The sequence below is a fragment of the Candoia aspera genome, chromosome 2, assembly GCF_035149785.1.
Source record: "Candoia aspera isolate rCanAsp1 chromosome 2, rCanAsp1.hap2, whole genome shotgun sequence".
NCBI lineage: Eukaryota > Metazoa > Chordata > Lepidosauria > Squamata > Boidae > Candoia > Candoia aspera.
The window spans coordinates 52286042-52304929 of NC_086154.1; the positions used below are offsets into that span (position 1 = coordinate 52286042).

Genomic DNA, 18888 nt, shown 5'->3' on the forward strand with positions numbered 1-18888 from the left:
ACAACTGTTCATTTACTCAGCATCCCTGTTCCTTTATGGTCCCGTCAACTGACTACAAGGAAAAGTTTAGCTCTACTAAAGAGCTTAGCAATAGCTAGGTGAACACATTTTGCTAAATTATATTTTGCTGAATAAGCCAAAATTGGCAAGAATCATAAAATATAAGCCAGAGATGGGCAATTTTATTAGGGTCACATTTAGTATTTGAAGGCATTAAGAACACCACAACAATGCAAAGGAGGAAGAAGACATTTTTTCCATTATTTCTCTTTGTGGGGAAGGGAAGGGGACCCTAACCCTTTTTTTAACCTGCCACCAATTTTTGCCATCAAAATTCAATAGTGTAGTTAGGGTGCATTGGGAAGGCTGCATCAAAAACAGAAAGAAAAAAGGTCCAGGGTATTTGGTCTGGCCATTGCAATTTGCCTATACTTACCATAAACCATGGTTTATAAATCTCAACACATGAAGCCAGAATTAAACAAATTAAGATTACAGTTCAATATTGCTGGGAGATAAAGTCACAGCTGTGAGCAATTGGTTAGGAAAAATTAAGTTACACCATTCAGATAGGCTTAACCACCTCTTTTTAGAAAAAATCCAAGGCAGAGTTTCAGTACTGCTACATCGTACCAACTTTTGCGCTGATGCCTTTAAGCAAAAGTCATGGCCTGGGGAGGCACAGGAAAATTGTTTCGAAAACTTTCTTCTGCGCTCCCTGTTCCCCACTCCTTCAGATCGCAGTCTCTGACGAAAAGTAAGTCCCCGAGAGGCCGCTTCATTAGCGGTACTGAAAATAAACAAAAACTTCCTCCCCGGGAGGTCTGGAAAGGTGGCTGCAGTGTCCCCAGCGGCTGTTACGCGAAGTCAGCTTGGCACCTGACGCTGCTGCTTTCGTTCTCCCGTTTCATAGCCAAGGTCCTTCTTACTCCGCCCCTAAAACGGGGTCCGCGGTTTAGTTTGCCCGCGCTGTGACGTCCCTCGAATAGCAAGTCGAGGCGGGCAATTCCTGCGAGCGCCTCGGGGAAGTAAGTGCCGCAGCTTAAGCGGCTTGTCTTTTTGCTTTGGCCGAAGGAGCGCTCGGGTGCCAAGGAGCGCGCTCCCTGGAGAAAGGCGCCGGACTGTCTCTAGACAGGTGAAGCTTCCCAACAGGATGACACCCGCCATCTCTGCCCCTGGAGCGTCGCTTTGGCTCCTTTTTCTCATGCCCTTTGCCGCGGTGCCTTCCAAATTAAACATCCCTAAAGTGCTGTTACCATTCGCTCGGAGCACAAGGATTAATTTCACCCTGGAGGCAAGCGAAGGCTGCTACCGTTGGTAAGTGAGGGAGGGGAGGAAGACGGATTTGAGCGCGCTGGGCCTCCTGAGCTGAGGCTCATGGCGCAGGTGCAGCAACTGCTGGCGCAACACGTGGAAAAAGGAGCTTGAGTTTAGACCATCTCTCGAAAAAACAAGTTCCTCTCTTGATCTGCGCCGAACAAGTTGATTGGCAAGATATTGTTAAAGGAGGAGGGTTAAGTGAGGTCTACTAGAACAACTCTTAACTGTACTTTTCTGTCCAGCAGAGTATCTATTAGTCTCCAAGGCGCTTGCGCACTGCCCGAGATTCGAGCATGTAGGAAACACACCTTGCGTCCAGTATTTGGAATTGGGGGCCCATAAATCGGGAAAGTTGCTTTTATTTTGTAGCAGTGGTTTGAACCAGAGACGTTCCCACCCATCATTCGGGGATCCTCAGTTCTGAGCTTCAGAGCTTTTGGGGTGTTAAAAGTTTTGTTTCCTCAGCACCAGTACCAGAATGCTACTGAGTGAGGAATATGTGCGGTGTAGCCTCATCAGAATTCAAAACTTTCTGGAACAGAGTAAATTATATGTGGTAACATATTGGTTTTCTTAAGAATCTAGGATGGGCTGCTTTTGGAAAGTGAGGTTTTATCTACAATAATAATGAAATTACACAAGTACTGTCAAGTCTTACAATGATATAACTGGTTCATTCTGTCTCCATTTCTTTCCTGTGGTTATTCCCCTGTTTTTTTGTACAGGAGAAATTGACAGTTCTGTTGAAAGTCTGAAATAAAAGCTAAGGTGGTTAATATCATAATCACCTTTCTAATTATAAAGAAAAACACCTTTCTCTATTCTTAGGAGTACGATTTTCTTGATCTCAGACAAGGAAAAATCCAGATTATTTCCAAAAAATTATACCACCCTAACCAAATATATCTATATCTATATATGTCCAACTTTTGATCTTTTCATGCATTTTATTTAGTTGTTTACATGCTGCTGTCCAAGTCAACTTCCAATAATAAATGTAAGATAATAATCAACATTTAAACGGGATATTATGAGATTCACATAAATTAACCGTAAAAATAACTTTTCTGTGATATTAATGGAATTCCTGTGTATCACCCTGAAAGTTCTATTGGTGATTATGAAGGGTGCTTGAAATACCAATAAATTATGTGTGGATTTTACCAGAAGCAAGCCGGATTGCTTTGCGTTCAGTTACTATATAGCCAGGTGAGGTTTATAGGATTGGAACTTTAGTGCAGTGACTATAGCATAGTGTAGTGCTAAGTATTCACAGTGACTTATTTGGGTTTAGGATATGGCCTTGACTATATAGAATGTGCAGCTATGATAGTGTGTGTATTACTTCATTCTTACTTAGAAAGACAATATTTTCAATTATCCAATTACCTGTGAAATCTCCAGGATCTATCATAGCTTATTAATTACAGTCAGAGTCCATAAAGATGAATGAGCACTCTCTCATAATTCATTCTTGTAAAGTATTTTCTATTCAGTGTCAGTTTTATTTATTTATTTATTCATTCATTCATTCAATTTATATATCCACCCATCTCAGACCAGGGACTCTGGGCGGCTAGGAGACATGTAACAGAAGTGAATATATTGCTATCCTCATCACATTTTTTCTGTCTTGGGAGTTGTGCTAGACCAAGATTTAACAAATACATTAATTTTAAAAAAGTTAATTTTAATTACAAATGTATTCACATAATAAGATCATGGTAGTGTTAAAGTTTGATTAAAGCACAGCTGCTTAAAATACAAATCAGGTAACAATGTAATCGTACTTTTTAGTAAAAAAAAAAAGCTTAACTGGCAGTCTGATCTTGCACATGGTTAAAATGAATTCCAAATAATTAACTGAGACTTACTTCTTTGCAAAACTGCATTAAAAAAATTCATGAGTTCACATTAGACTTAAGCATACTGTAACTTGGTTTGGTTTAGCATGATGTATGAAACTAGGGTTATGGCCTAGGCACATATAATGTAACATTTAAAATGCTAAATTGTGCTTAGCATTGCCAGTTATTTACATATGGATGTTGTTCCAGACAGCACAGCAAAATGCTCCAATGGTTTCCTTGTTCTCATTCTCCCTGGCTGATAGTTTATCCATCTTTCTAGTAGGTGGCTGGTACATCTGGGTTTTAGTTTTGCAAAAAAAAAGAAACAAAAGAGGCATGACAGCCTGATTGGAGTCAGAGTTACTACTCGTTCACTGTATTTCAGTGACACCCTGGACTACTAACTAGCTAATCACACCTTAGCCTTGTATTTTATGTGAACACTAGACAACCCATGACCCACTGGGTCATCATTTCAGAGATATTTCCATACCTAAACAGAGTTGTAAAATGACCATGGGTGGGCAAAAAGGGAGCGGGAGTGACTTCTGACTTCCTGCTGGCTTCCCCATTGACTTGTGGGAAGCTGTCAGGGAGTGCTGGATATCTTCCTTCCTTCCCTCCCTCCCTCCCTCCCTTTCTTCCCTCCCTCCCCAATCCGAATTGCACCCCCATGCACCCTCCCCAGCCAGCACTGTACCCTCACACATCCTCCCTGACCCACACTGTGCCTCTCACGCACCACTGTGCACCCTCCCTGACTCTCACCTCATACCCCCTGGCTCTCTCCCCCACCAGGCAGCAGCCACTTAACTGCCTGCAACTTTCTGCCAGCTTCCTCACTGACTTGTGGGAAGCTGTCAGGGAGCATTGGAAATGACAGTCACGTGGCCATGGCTGACCACGGCAGCATGGTGACACTAAAATGGCAGCAGCACAGTGGTGTTGAAGCAGCCACAACTTTGCCAAAAATCAGTCTCACAGGAGTAATGGGTCATAGATTTTGGATGCATTCTGTAAGTTAGACCGTTTGAGGTACCTTGGTTCAAAAATTGTTGCCGTGTGATGCACCATTTTGCCTAATGGAAGGCTACAAACAGACAGACACAAGAGTTTTAGTAGTATATAGATAGATTATGGTTCAGTATGTCATGCAATCTCAGAAAATTGAGTTGAGTAAAGCCTGTCATGTAAACATTGAGTTAAATGAAGCATGTGAACATAGCTGCTGGTGGGAGAATGCTAACTGTTCACAAAACTCCTTGGTGTTTTTGCTTTTGTTTGTTTTAGTGGAGGAAAAAGCAGTTGAGAAATAATGGAGAAGCTTTATTCCATTCCAGATGACAGAGGAAGTTGTGATCAGACCAAGCAAGCGTAACAGGTTGAATCTAAAACATGATCAGGGGTCTGTTTTTTAACCATAATTTGAGCTATGAACCCAGTTTGGATTATATGCTAAATCTAGCCATTGCAGGTAATACATACCAGCAAACTAGTCTACCGTGATTTCTTCAGGAAAAAGAATAAAACAAATCATAACTTAGGACAGTGGGTGAAATCAGCCATGATATAATTTAGATTTGAGCAGTTACTCAGCTGTCCTGGATGGATAATTTGTGGAAAAGGTAAATGGGACCTGGTTCTTTCATTTTCCCCCCTAACAAGACTAATCATTTTCTATAGATCTTGATAAGATACCAATAAGAACTAAATTAAAAGTGAAGTGAGATATTTCTTCATATTCTTTGTGCATTCTTTTTTTTTTTAAAAAAATGCCAGTGATACTATATGACCATTCGTACCTTGGTTGCAATTATGATAGATAATTTGCCCATACAATTTATTTTCATATGTAGTTTGGCTCTAAATTTTATGAAAAAGGTGTAGAATCTGTATAAATGTTGTATGTACTTTGGCCATAAAACCACACTAGAGTTTTTTCAAACATTCAAATGCTTTTAGCCTCTATGTGCAAAAAGGAAGGGGGATTAGTGGCACCTCTGTTGTTCAATTTACTGTCTTGCTGTATGAAAATTGACTGCACCAGAAGGACTCCTTTATTCCTGGAGGCTCTTCCTGTGATTTAGAGCCCTGATACAGTAATCTAATAAAGCTTGCATGTTTAAGCTGTTAACCATCCATGACTGACTGACATAACCAGATTCATACAGCAGAGCAGTGTTCATTGGGGCTGTGCAATGATCCACATTTGAAAGAGAAAATATTATTTGGAGTGTGCAAAAGCACTCAAGTTGTACCTGTCAGCAGCTTCTTAAAAAGCAAGTAACTGCATGATCCCAGAAAAAGACATGCTTGATTTCTGGAGATGACAGAAGGTGCATTGTATATTCCCATGTCTGCTCTAAATCACCTTTCCCCTTTGAACTGGGGAATTCAATCCTAGTGCTCATGAGATGCTAACAATTATCTTACAGTATTGTTCAGCATTTTTTCCCATTAGAACTGCTGGTTAATGTGTTGCCTGTGAGGGTGACTTGTATATATTGTTGGTGTTGGTTTCTGCTGAAAAAAACATGGAGTATTGGCTACATGTTACTGATCACTTGTCCTGAATGCATAGTTTTATACTGTACAATCAAGATGATTATGTTACTGGGTTCATGTCTTATAAAAGAATGATCTACCAGAGAGCCAAATCCCCCTTGATAAAGATATTCATGTTTGTAAGTTAGAACAGATAAAGACAATTTTGTGCAATTACTGGAACTGAACCTTAAGTCTCTTATATAATAAACAGTCATGATTATGCATGATTCAGCCAAAGTTAAGCAATTTAAGTCTCACTGATTCAATAGGAAAGAGTTAAATATCTCACAGCATTCACCACCTGAGAATATTTAGGGAATTCAGGAAGGATAATTAGGTCCATTGAATTCAACAGGGTTCTTAAAAATGTGAACAGATGTTAGTATTAATTCAATCTGTCAGTATCTTCATAGCAGATATATATCCCCAATGTTGTGTATATGGTTTTTAAAAAAAGCTAATTTAGAATGGCCCCATGAATATGAATAGGCAACATATGAGTCAGAAAAAACTATTTATAAAGATTGCAGTAAATAATGAGAATCATATACATATATAATTGGCATTACTTCTGTCTTTCTAATTTCTTACAATTGGCATGTGATTTTTTGTAGATTCAAAAAGAAGGGTCTAGTTTAAGGATACTGAAAGTTTGTGGAAGCAGATGGGAAGGAATGAATGATATTTTTAATTGTAAAAATGTTGAAGATTAAACTAGTTTCCAAGAAAAGCTTGCTACTTCAGAATTTTCCAAGTTTAAAAGTGCTACTTTTTGTTATTTTGTTATACTGTCTGTAAAATTAGGCAGACTTTGATTGCCCACTGATGATCCTACCATTAAATAGCATATTTTGTTTTATTTTATTTTAATGCACTTTTATCCATATTTGTATAAATTTGTATTTTATTTGTATTTCTGGTCTGTGACCATAATAAAATATTGATTGATTAAAAGTGCTACATTTTTTTGAAAAAAATCTTCATTCATTTTGGAGTATCATCCTTTTCACTTGTACTGGATATGTACTTTCTTCACAAGCCTCGGTATTTAGAATTATTATGATATTGTCAGTATTCTTCTAGGTTTCTAATTTTGCTGCTGGTGTAACTACTGTATTAGTCTTGTCTCCATGTTAGACAAACATCTCAAAGAATGTTAGATCATTAAATTTCACTCCAGTAGTAAAAATCTGGGCATAAACCCATTGCTTTTTGCTTCAGAATTTGGTGTGCAGTGTTTGAAGAGGTTCCTTTTTCATGCAGAGTAGAAACCAACAGAACAGGAAGCACTGTTGCACCAGACCTCTGTTTAATCTCAAATTCTATGTGTAAGAAAAGAAACGGAAATAAACTTCTGAGTATGACTTTTTTTTGTAGTTACTAAAGTATGCTACTTTACATTTTCATTTGTACTGTTCACGGTTCTATAGAGTCTGCTGAAAAGACAACCTGACTGAATCTAAATATAGGAATATCTATATGTAGGGTCCATATCTATATGTAGGATTACACACACACACAACTATGTATGTATGTAGGTCCGTGTGTGTGTCTGTGTATATTCATATTCCTACTCCTGAGGATTGCTAATCATTAATACTATCTGAAAGTCTGCATTACACATTGGTAACGAGATGTGCTGGAGCATGTAATTACATGCTCACATCATTAGATTTTTCAGTCTTCCAGTTTGAGGAGTAGGGGTTGTGCAACTGGGTCTTTTTTTAATACCATGTATCTGAATGCAGTTAAAAATTATGTTTAGTGCATGGATGCAAGGTAGACTTGGGTGACAACATTTATCTAAATAAAAATGTTCTTAAATTGTGTATGTGCTTCAGAAGAATCCATAATATCATGTTCTACCGAGATTTTCATAAATACAGTCAAAGGAGAAGAGTTGATGTTTACGTTTCTCTAAAGATCCCATTGAGGTTAGGCACTTGGAAATGTCAGGCAAGTTGTTTCCAGTAACTCAGGCTTTCCTGACCTGGTATTCTTCAAATAGGAAGGATGGATGGATGGTCTTCAATTCATATAATTCTTAGTTAATATGGCCAGCAACAGCTGGTTGGGGCGGCTTTAGTAGTTACTTAAGAAATCATTTATAAAAACAGTCTAGAGATAATTGGCTAGGAACCCACGGCAGTAGGTTTATTCTCTTTGATTCTGCCTATTTATCTCTAGATCAGTATTTTGCAGTTCTGAGTGTGAATCTTCCCCCCACACCCCAGAATATTCAAAGTAAGTCTTAAAATAGGCAGGATGTATGGATGATTCTTAGGGTTAGTATTCCTTTTTTTCATCCAGCTAAGTTTCAGTAATGTATGCCAAATTTGCCCTCTCATCCATAATTTCATAGTGAATGAGGTTAGATTTGTTATAGAAGGAACTGGTGATTGGAAGCATCAGTCTGAGTCTGAGGCATGCAGCAATCCAGATGCCTCTCTTAAAGGTGAGATTGAAAAAGTGAAAGGTCCCCTGTGCAAGCACTGAGTCATGTCTGACCCTTTGGGGGGACGCCACTTTCGCGACATTTTCTTGACAGACTATAGCGGGGTGGTTTGCCATTGCCTTCCCCAATCATCACCTTCCCCAGCAAACTGGGCACTTATTTTACTGACCTTGGAAGGATGGAAGGCTGAGTTGACCTGAGCCAGCTACCTGAGAATCCAGCTTCTGGGATCGAACTCGGGTCATGGGGAGAGGGGGACTTAATTAAAGATTGGAAATTTTGTGCCAGTCTGTCTTCTCTTGAAATGCAAGTATTCTTCTTGCATTCTTTCCCTGCCATTGCCATTGCCATTCTCCTTTTCGTCTTTGCCCTCCTTAGCTATCCAGTCCCACTCCCAACCACCCAATGCCAAATAACAGCACCTCAGCAAGAGTCAACTACAGGTACAACTAACTAACCATTTCTTCCCACTTCCTACACTAAAACAGCCAACTTTTTCCTTCCCACTTCCTACATTAAAACAGCCAACTTTTTCCTCACCCTCTCTTTCATCCATCTCTCCATCCCTACCTGGCTCTCACCCATCTAGAGTCAGAAGGGACCAAGATCCCTTCCTTGTTTCTTACTCTGGGGAAGGAGCTTTTCAGTTCTTCAGCTCTACTCAGAGAGCAAACAATTTTATCCTTATTTTGTTAGTCTGTTTGTCTTCTATCCCTTTGTCTGTTCCTCCTCCGTTCCTCATTCTAATCTTTTAACTGTTCTCCTGCTGCCACCACTTTACAATCTAATGCAGCAACTGCTCTAGCTTTGGATCCTCAATCTTGCCTTCTCCTCAATAGAAGAATCAAAGAGATTTGATTGATGGCAGAGGCAACAGTTTCAGTGGTGGTCTTAGCAACTTCCACAGCTTCCTTCAACCTCAGACAACATCTGCTTACCCTGAGGCTCCAGCATAAACTTCATTTGCCTTTTAATAAATTCTATTTTCTTTTGTTCAAACTATTGAAGATATGTGCTAACAGAAACTTTTAGAGACTTTTCATTTCTTCAAAAACAAGATTTCCCCAGTCTGACATAAAGTTATTTTATAAATTGCCTTATAAAGAATTTAGCTTCATGTATAGCCAATAGAAGTATAACTGAAGGAAATATATTATCACATATGCTTAAGGGACTTTTTAAGGCTCTTTCCTGTTTATTACTATAGCATTATTTTATATATAGGTACACATTCATAGCAACCAGTAAATTGTAATAAAACAATGTATCATGCAAGTGCAAGTGCTAAGAAATATCCACTGAACTTCAGTGTTGGCATCTACTGAATGACAGATCCAATGGCTGCTGTTCTTCCAATAAAGAAATTTCATATGTTGGTGTCTTTGTTATTAGATAACAGAATATTTTTCACAAAATCTTGGTGTCAGTGAGATCAGAAGTAGCAGTAGTGTTAATGGTTGCATTGCCTAAGGGAGGAACTTGTTTTAGTTTCAGTTTTCCCTTCTGTGTAGGCTTGCAGAGAATATGCAGCTGAGAGAAATCTCTCCTCTCAGCAAACAGCCTTTAAATATGTTTTGCTTTCTGTAAATAAAATTATTTTTATGGAAATGCCTGGTGTGTGACTTTTCTGATCTCTCCTGGGCCAAATGCTTTCTAGCACTCTGCCAACATGGACATGGCCTTGAAGAATGAATTCAATAACTATTATGTGAGCATCAACCACATAGACAGGAGGTATGAAGGAAAAAATCAAGATTGTCCCACCTTGATTCTCTGGGAAGAGAGTAAATCTCTGTCCAGCTTTCAAGATTCTGTTGTTATACCCTGTAACAATAAATTAGAATTTCAGTAGCTCTTGTGGTGTCTGTTTCCTGATCTGGTTTAGACATTCTACTACCAGCCCCAGCATCTACTCACCCAGAGAAGATGTTAAACCAAAATTACCAATTCAGTCCCCTCAAAAATATCCTCCAAATGATTGGGACATCCAGGTGTATCCTGTACAGGAAGTCCTGGGTCCAGCTGGAGAAATTCATTATGTAACATGCTCCATGGACTCTTTGTGACTTAAGAAACATGGTTTTACAATTTCCAAGAATCAGGACCCTTAGCATTTTAAGTATGAATTGCAAGCCAGCATTGATGTTTATGACTCTATATGGGCAGATGTAGATCTAGGAGCTATTTTAATAAAAGAGCAATGTTCTTGAATGAAGTATTTGGGTCAATGGCCAGCCCAGATGCTGGCTGGGACAAACATTGATTAACATCAACAGAGTCTTTTGAAATGTTCCCTGTACAATCTGATTGGGTTAAAATCCATTCCTGCAAGCAAGACTCCACAAAAGCATATAGGTATATTACAAATGCTTCTTAAAGGCTTTTGGTCAGCATTCTGGAATTCAGAATCTTTGCAATTTTTCCACAATCAGTCATTGCTGCCTTAGTTAATGGTTACCTGATGTTAGCAATCAAGCTAAACCAGTTAAGGTAAATAAACGCTGAATGTGACTACCCATTGTGTCCATCAAATTGAACCCAGGCAGAAGGCAAGTAAAGATAATTTTATAACTCTACAAACTATTACTCTACAGATAGGAAACAATTTTTTTCTGAACAAACCACCCTGGTTTTTCACCTTCTGATCGTGGTTGTGGACACAGCCACAGACCTAGGGGTCAAGGACAAAAACTGAAAAACTTCACTGACCCCAAGCTTGTTATCAGTATGGATAGGAAGGTCACTGAAAGACACAGTGCCCTCAAAATCTTAAAGCCAAGCCTTAGCAAACTCCATTGCTTGGACCAGTCATCCAGGGAACAAATCAGGGCTGAGTTGGGATAACTATTTTATGTTTCTGCCTATTTATTTCCACTTTTGCCATTTGCCACTAACTTTGTTTCTGTAATATAAATGGGAGGCTGTCTCCTTTTCTTATAAATATTGGTGGTGCTTGTTCTGCTTTACCTACTCTTTCCTTTCCAGGTTTACCTCATTCAGAGATATGGTGACTGTAACTGGAATTGGCAACAGCTCTATCGTTCATCGAGTGACCTCTCCAGTGACTCAGATGAGCATGCTTTCCTCATGGGCATAGATTTCTCTATGTGTTAGCTAGGGAGGGATCTACTTTATAAATTATTACTGATCTTTTATCATAACAATAAATTTGATTTTACTTTATAAATTGGATTGCATCATATTTGTACAGCAAAAGGTATGTTTTTGCAGGTTGTAATGGAAGATCGTAACTCAGCATATTTCTTGTTAAATTCTTCTTCCCCATCCTGATCTCCCCCACCCCATCTTGGCTCATATCCCAGTGACCCTGTGAGCAACTTTTAAAACTGAATGTAGTTTAGTGAAATCCATGAAGCCTGTGTTGGGTACCTTGAAGCCTGGTGTCTCTCTTTGTACAATACCCGCTTAATAAAGCTGGTTCTTGAGGACCTCCTACCTACTAATACTCAGACAACAAGGAATTTGGGGCACTGCTTCTAAGCCCATGCACTACACCCCCATCCTGGCAGTTAAGAAATCCCACCAGGACCCCACTGCTCCTCCCCAGTACTAAATGATGCAGGACCTTCATGCATCATTATTTTGAGACCTTAATCCACTTGAGTTCTTAATTCTTGTCAGCCTTACCAGGTAGACCAGACAGGAAACACAACCAGATTACTACTACTACTTTATGGTAAAGCTACATTAGCAGAATCTTGGAAGTCTGAAAGTACAATTCTCCCACCGACTCCTTTACAGCCAGAGAAACTGGGGAAGGTTCTTTCTGAGGCTCTTGCCCCACCCACTATCCAGCTGCGGGCTATGATGTCTCTTATCTGACCGTTTCCTGGGTGGCATCTTTTTGCCCCGTCTCCCAAGGTCTTTCCCCCATACCATTACAATCCTACAGCATCCTTACATAGTAAAATGTTTCCCAATACTACATTCTTTACTGTTATAAATTTGTATTTTGCTTTCTTTTTTCTTCACTTATCCCTGGACTCTCAGTACTTGTCTGCTTTAACTTTTCAAAGGGAACAATTTGCCTGGACTCCAATGCTACAAGGGTGCATGGAAGGTTTATCTAGGTGTGCCAAATGAACATGGTGACCCTTACCCTCCTTTACCACATGGTGGTTGCTCTTTTGTCAAAAAACCTGGCATCCCCATTGATTTCACAGAGACTGTTCAAAATTAAACTTTCTCTCCTAAATTCTCCTGATAAGAAATGTGTCACATTTCTTCCCTTGATCCTTCTACTGCCGTTCCTTTGCCCACGCCCTCAGATGATACTGTGTTGTGTGCTTTTAACTTTCCTTAAACCTGATATCTTGAAAACTTCCTTTATACACGTTTCCAAAATAATAGCATTTGGTTGCAGTGCTTTTTTGATGTAAAAAATAGTCTTGGGATTGAGTTTGATTTCTGATGATTCCATGGACCCATCCAGTAGTTTTCTTAGCAACTATACAGAAATGTCTCCCCAAAGAAAGTACTTCGATACTCTAGAAATGCATTTTAGTAGGCATTGCAAAGTACTTTCACAATAACCAGTTTTGTAGGAGCTGTTCTGAAAGAAAGCAGGGGAAACTAAATTAACTGTCCGTAAGATCTCTAAGGAAGCCCATGAATGGGTTGTTCAGGGCATTTTTGAAGTACTAGCATAATCTGATTTATGAACAAAATCATGAAGAAATATGGAATTCCCAAGGTCAACATTTTCAGTGTGGGGAGAAACTATCCTTAAGTCTATCTCCATGGCCTTTAGTAGTGTAGAAGAATAAACACTTTATTACTGATAGCATTGAAGTTTGGGAGGAATTGAATGTTTCCTTGACAACAGAAATAGAAAAATGACATAGTTAAGCCACAGAAGCTTTAAAAATGAATGACACAAACACTTTTTTACACAGTTTCTTGCCCATATTCTCAATTTTCAGTACTGTAGTTAGTCTTTATCTGCTAAGAAGAGCAATTGGCTATCATGAGCATCCAGCAAATCTCAGGACAAGGGATATATTCTTAAATATTTGGATTCATCGATCACTACAATATTAAACCAAATTTTTAACAGCAGTGAGTATTTCTGCTGGTGTAGAAAGAGTGTTTACTTCCTTTAGTGCTGTTCATTTTCTTGCTCTTATTTTTTCTTTAAAAATATATTACTTATAAATGAAACAGTTAATTCAAAAGTACATGTGCTTGCTTTTTGTTAAAATAATATACTGTTACTTTTATTTTTCATTAAACTAGCTAGAACAAACAAAAATTTTACTATGGTTTAAAACTAGTCAAATTATGGCAAAAATTATCCTCCATGCATCCATATATGTCAATTCAACTAGAGCCAGTTGCTAACAAGACCATCATCCCATTTTTTAAATTGAAAATTAATCGGAAAATAATGTTGCTAAATAAATTGTCATGTGATATGTACCTTCTAAAAGTTAAAGTGACATCTCTCTCTAGTAAAGTACCTGGTTAGTAAATTTCAGAGAACTTATGGCTGAATAGACATTATTGCTGATGTACTCTGGATAAATCCAAAAAATACAAGTAAGAAATACACCCTGGACTTAATATTTTGTGACAATACAGGCAGGTAGGCAGGCTACAAAAAGCTTATTTATTTATTAAATTTGTCCCCACCCATCTCCTCCCACCGGAGGGAGAAAACAATATTTCTCTATTGTCTGCTATGGGAATTTTAAGTTTTTTAAAAAAAATACTGCACCCATGCCAATTTTTGTAGGTTGAGTGCTAAATGGCACTTGGCATGGATTATCACTTAATTTTCTTTTGTGGCCCTAGGATAAAAAATTGAGAGGATAACTGCTATATTGGTGCACTCTGTTGTGGTAAATTGGAATAATGGCTTATTAAAACAAGCCAATTTCATTAATCAAAATTTAATCTGGGTTGCTTTTATAATACAAAATAACAGGAGTCACATATGTAAAAGAAAAGAAAAATATTGTTTGATCCTCGTCTTTTGAGTGAGTGGATTGTTTGTTGAATACTTCTCAGTAAACACTGAAATAAAAACACTTCTTTCAGTCAAACTTGACAGCTGTTGACTTCATGCCATGTTAACAGCACTATGGAAGTCATTTATCCTTATTATCATCATCATCATCATTTATTAAACTTCTTTGATGCACAACTTCTTTGATGCACAACTGTCAATGACTTCTTCCAGGACTTTATTTTTATTGCCTAGCTTAGCCTACAGCCCTGAGATTCCTGGTGGTCCTCCCTTCAAGCACTAACCAGGTTTAACCTGCTTAGCTTTCTGAGATCCACCAACATCAGCTAGGTGCTGCCAATGCAGGATTCTTTTTTCCCCCTCTTTGAATCAGTGTTGACTCCTGGCAACTGCCTGGACTAATCCCTGCAGTTTTCTTGGCAAGGATTTTTTCAGAAGTGGTTTGCCGTTGCCTCCATCCTAGGGCTGAGAGAGAGTGACTGGCCCAAGATCAACCAGCTGGCTCTGTGCCTAAGGCAGGACTAGACCTCATGGTTTTCTGGTTTCTAGCCTGATGCCTTAACCTCTACAGGTAGTCCTCACTTAACAACCATTCATTCAGTGACCATTTGAAGTTACAGTGGAGCTGAATGAATGGTAGTTAGGATTGGTCCTTGAAGTTACCACCATTGCAGCACCCCCACGGTCAAGTGATAAAAATTCAGGTGCTTGGCAGCCCGCCTGTATTTACAACCCCAGCATGCACTTCAATTCCCCCCACCTCTTTCTCCCCCTCCTCTGCCCTTTTGGCCACCCTGCACTCCACTGCCACATACCCCTGCTGCCCCCAGCTGACCTTCACCATCTTTCACTGCTGCTGAGGCTGCTGACAAGTCTTTGGGGAGGCTGCACAAGGCCTTACAAAGGGCCAGCAGCTGCCTAGGTTGGGCATGTCTTGTCAGCAGTGGGAGGAAGAAGATGGCAAAGGTCAGCAGGGGTGGCAGGGGTAGGTGGTTGCCAAGTGCAGGTTGGCCCAAAGGGCAGAGGCAGGGGGGAGATAGGCAGGTAGGGGGAGTTGAAGCGGAGAGCATGGCAGGGCAAGAGAAGCATGAGGTCCTGGCCTAACAACTGCAACCAGGACTACCGGAACTGCTGTCACTAAGCAGTGTGGTCGTGATATTTCACCTAACGACCGCTTCACTTAGTGACAGAAATTTCTGTCCCAATTAGGGTCATTAAGCAAGGACTACCTGTACACCAAACTGGCTCTCACAGTAAATATTAGGACTGTTTATACTAGGGACAGAATTATAACTCTCCCATATTGACTACTGCAATGCGCTCTATGTGGGGCTACCCTTGAAGAGTAGTCATTGAGCAGTGTGATTAGATTTGTTATTTTGAGGCTTAAGATTAGGTTGTTTTTTCCAAACTACTTCCACCCAAAATAATATAGAACCAGGGAGCATCCTGTCCCTGCTATTATTGGTTTACATGCAGTGTGGTTATATGGGAATAAGATGCTAAGAAGAGAGGATACTGCTGTATCCACATACAAGTTTTGCTAATGCTGCTGAGGTATTGTAAAGAGCACTAGTATAGTGTTGGTTTGGTGGGTTTTTAAAGGCCACTGTACACTCTACGCCTTCTCTTGTATTAAGTTAATTTTGAGCTTCAAGATGCATTTTAAAATGGAAAAAACTCATGTTTTGTTGTCGTAATGTTAGCAATATTAAGAAGCATCAGTGACCATTATTTGCACTCAGCAGATGTACAAGCAAAACCATTAGCAAATCAACATATAGTAGTTGCTTTTGCTGTGCTTGCATGGTAAGCAGGCTTTCCTAAAAACAATACATGTCAAATCTGATGTTTGGATTTGCTAAATAAATGGTGTGTTAAAGCTTACAGGAATAGTGGCCAGAAGAATCTTTTAAAAATAATAAAATTGTTAAGAATAGCAGAAACTTGGTAATGAAGGAAATACTAAAGCAACTGGCTGCTCTCTTTTTTCTTTGATCTACTGTCTGAGCAACTGAGATTAATTTACTGATATAAATAAGATCTCTGTTGAAGACAGACACGGGACAGGAGGTTCATAATAAATTCTAAATTAAACAGAATTTTCAGTATGTGATAAAAGCTATGGGGATTTATTTTTATTCTTTTTAAAGCTTAAAAATCATTGACTAAGCAAATGTATCTGCAATTTGTATAGTTGATATACTTAGCATGGATTACCTTACCATCCTATTTATCCTTGTGATTCTTAAATGGAAAATGAAGGAGCAGCAGCTGATCGCAAATTCCTATTGTTTCTTATGGTGGGCACACTTGAAACATTCTGAGTTTTGTTCTGATGAAATGCGTAACCTAAAGCTATTTCAAATTTTGTTCCATCAAAATAGACCGAACGTGAAATGACTTGCCAGAGAGTTTCAAGTAGGGTTGTTTTGTTCTTTATGAAACAAAATGTTTTCCATTTTGTCATACCAATACAAGTAGTCCTCACATACTGACCACTCTTTCAGTGACTGTTCAATGTTATGACAGCCCTGAAAAAGGAGACTTACAGCTGGTCCTCAAAGTTGCAGCCATTGCAGCATCCCCATTGCCATGTGATTGCAATTTGGGCACTTGGCAACCAGTGCACGTTTACGATGGTCGCAGCATCCTGCGGTCATGTGATCACCATTTGTGACCTTTGTAGCTAGCTTCCAACAACCAAAGTCAATGGGGAAGCCAGCATGAAGTTGCAAGTCACGGTCATGTGACATTGTGCTTAATGACCTGCAGTAATTCATTTAATGACTGTAGCCGGAACTGACATCGTAAGTCAGGTGCGGTCACATGACATTTACAACCGCATTGCTTAGCAACAGAGTTGCTGGTCCCAATTGTGGTTGGTAAGTGAGGACTACCTGTAGTGCAGATTTCAAAGGGGTATTTCATATCAACATGCTTTGTTCAAATCACCTTTTCAAAGCTGCTTCACAAAGCAACAGAGAATTTATAAAATTCTCATGTTTTACAGTGACATTACCTGAACAGGCAAAATGGGCACATGAAGAATCTTGTTTCTGCAATTCATTGCTTAACCAGTGAAAATGACAACTGACTGTTCTCTGAGTTCCAGCAGTATTAGCTGTTCTCACCATCAAAGGATTTTCAATTTCTAAAACATTTTGCTATAAGAAGTAAAAAGTAAAGGATTTCAGCAGTTATAATTGGTTTATAGCGCTAATATTTTAAATATTTTTAAATAGGTCTTCCAGCAGACCAGAAGTTGCTAGCATAGAAGCTATAGAACAAGATAACCATCACTGTTCACAGAAAGCTATTATTCAAGCCAGATCAACACAAATAGCACGGCTTACAAGTATTATTTTGGCTGAAGATGTTTGTAAGTACCATATCTTTCTTTCTTCTCCATTAAGATTTTATTAGGACTAAATTTTAAGCAGTTGTAGGAATTCTACACTTTACATACCATTCCTATGAAATTCCTAGTGAGTACATGAATAAAACAGTCTTGTCCACACTTACTCAGAAGTAAGATCCATTGTTATCTATGCATAGGATTTTACATAGGAAACAGACTACCCTAGGGGTGTGTGTGTTATTTGAAGTGAGAGACATAGAACTGTGAGTGAAGTAAAACTTTATCTATAGCTTCTGCTCATCTCTTCTGGCAGATGCCACCTCTTTCCAATACTGACTAATTTTTCATAGCATCTGATTCCATTTCAAGCTTTTCTACAGTTTGTTAGACAGGTAGAATGTTTATAACTACAAAGGCAGGCATCCTGTGGAGATAGAAAGAAAGGAATGACTTGATCTATATGATTGGAGGGAAGAGAAATGAAGAAATTATGGCAAGACAGCAGGAAAGAACAAAGGGATATTATGTTTGCATACAGAATCATAGAACGTAGAGGAAAAGGTACATACTAAGAAGGTAGAAAAAATTAAAAATAGAAAAATGGGTGGCAGAGAAAAGTTGATGCGTGTCTAATGCCTTCCTTTAAGTGTGTGTGTGTGTGTCTGTGTGTAAAGTATTTTAACCTGCTCATGGAACTTGTATTGATTGAGAAGCCCTAAAACTGGCCATGGATTGTATTTGCATGGATTAGATTGAATGGTGGAGAACTGTGCCTTGAAAAGTGAAATATGGGTAACTGATATAATTGTTAAATGTCTGCTGAATGACTTTGTATATCTGGAGTATATTCTAGTCTGAGAATAACATATTGAAACTATATGTAACTTGCTTTGAGCTAAGTTCCAAAAGAAGAGAATAAATGTAGCTCAGGGTTAAACTGTGGAGTCCATGATGCTCTCTGAGCTCAGTTGTTTGCAGATGTTTCATTACCCAACTAGGTAACCCCATCAGTGCGAGTGAGTGTGGGGTTTGCTTCCTGTTTATATCCAGTGGCTTGGCCTGCCAGTGTTGGTGGGGGTGTGGTTTTCTCCTTCGTAGTTCCTGATTAGGGTATTGTTTTCTGCTTGATTGTTTGTCTGGTGTTAATCCCTGCTTATCTGGGTATTGGTTGCTGGAGAGGATGTGTTCTGGTCTTTTTTTTCCTTCTTAGCTTTTTTATTGTCTCTTTTATGTAAATGTGGTTTATCTCTGTTTGTCTATTTGAGACAAGTATAAATACGAATGTCACCTAAGATGTAAAGATGATTTGTTACAGGAACTTGCTGTGTTTCAGTATAATCATAAATGAATTTTGCATATCTTCAAA

General features: G+C 38.9%; 1 protein-coding gene across 1 annotated transcript in view; it reads left to right on the plus strand.

Annotated features, from left to right (window-relative positions):
• Nucleotides 1–1007: 1007 nt before the first annotated feature.
• The window catches only part of NUP210 (nucleoporin 210), a 102031-nt gene continuing 84150 nt past the window's right edge, over nt 1008–18888 (plus strand). The window contains exons 1-2 of the mRNA XM_063291824.1: nt 1008–1317; nt 17407–17543. Of these exons, the coding sequence (XP_063147894.1) occupies nt 1154–1317; nt 17407–17543 (301 nt within the window). The 5' untranslated portion in view covers nt 1008–1153. The remainder of the gene's footprint in view (nt 1318–17406; nt 17544–18888) is intronic.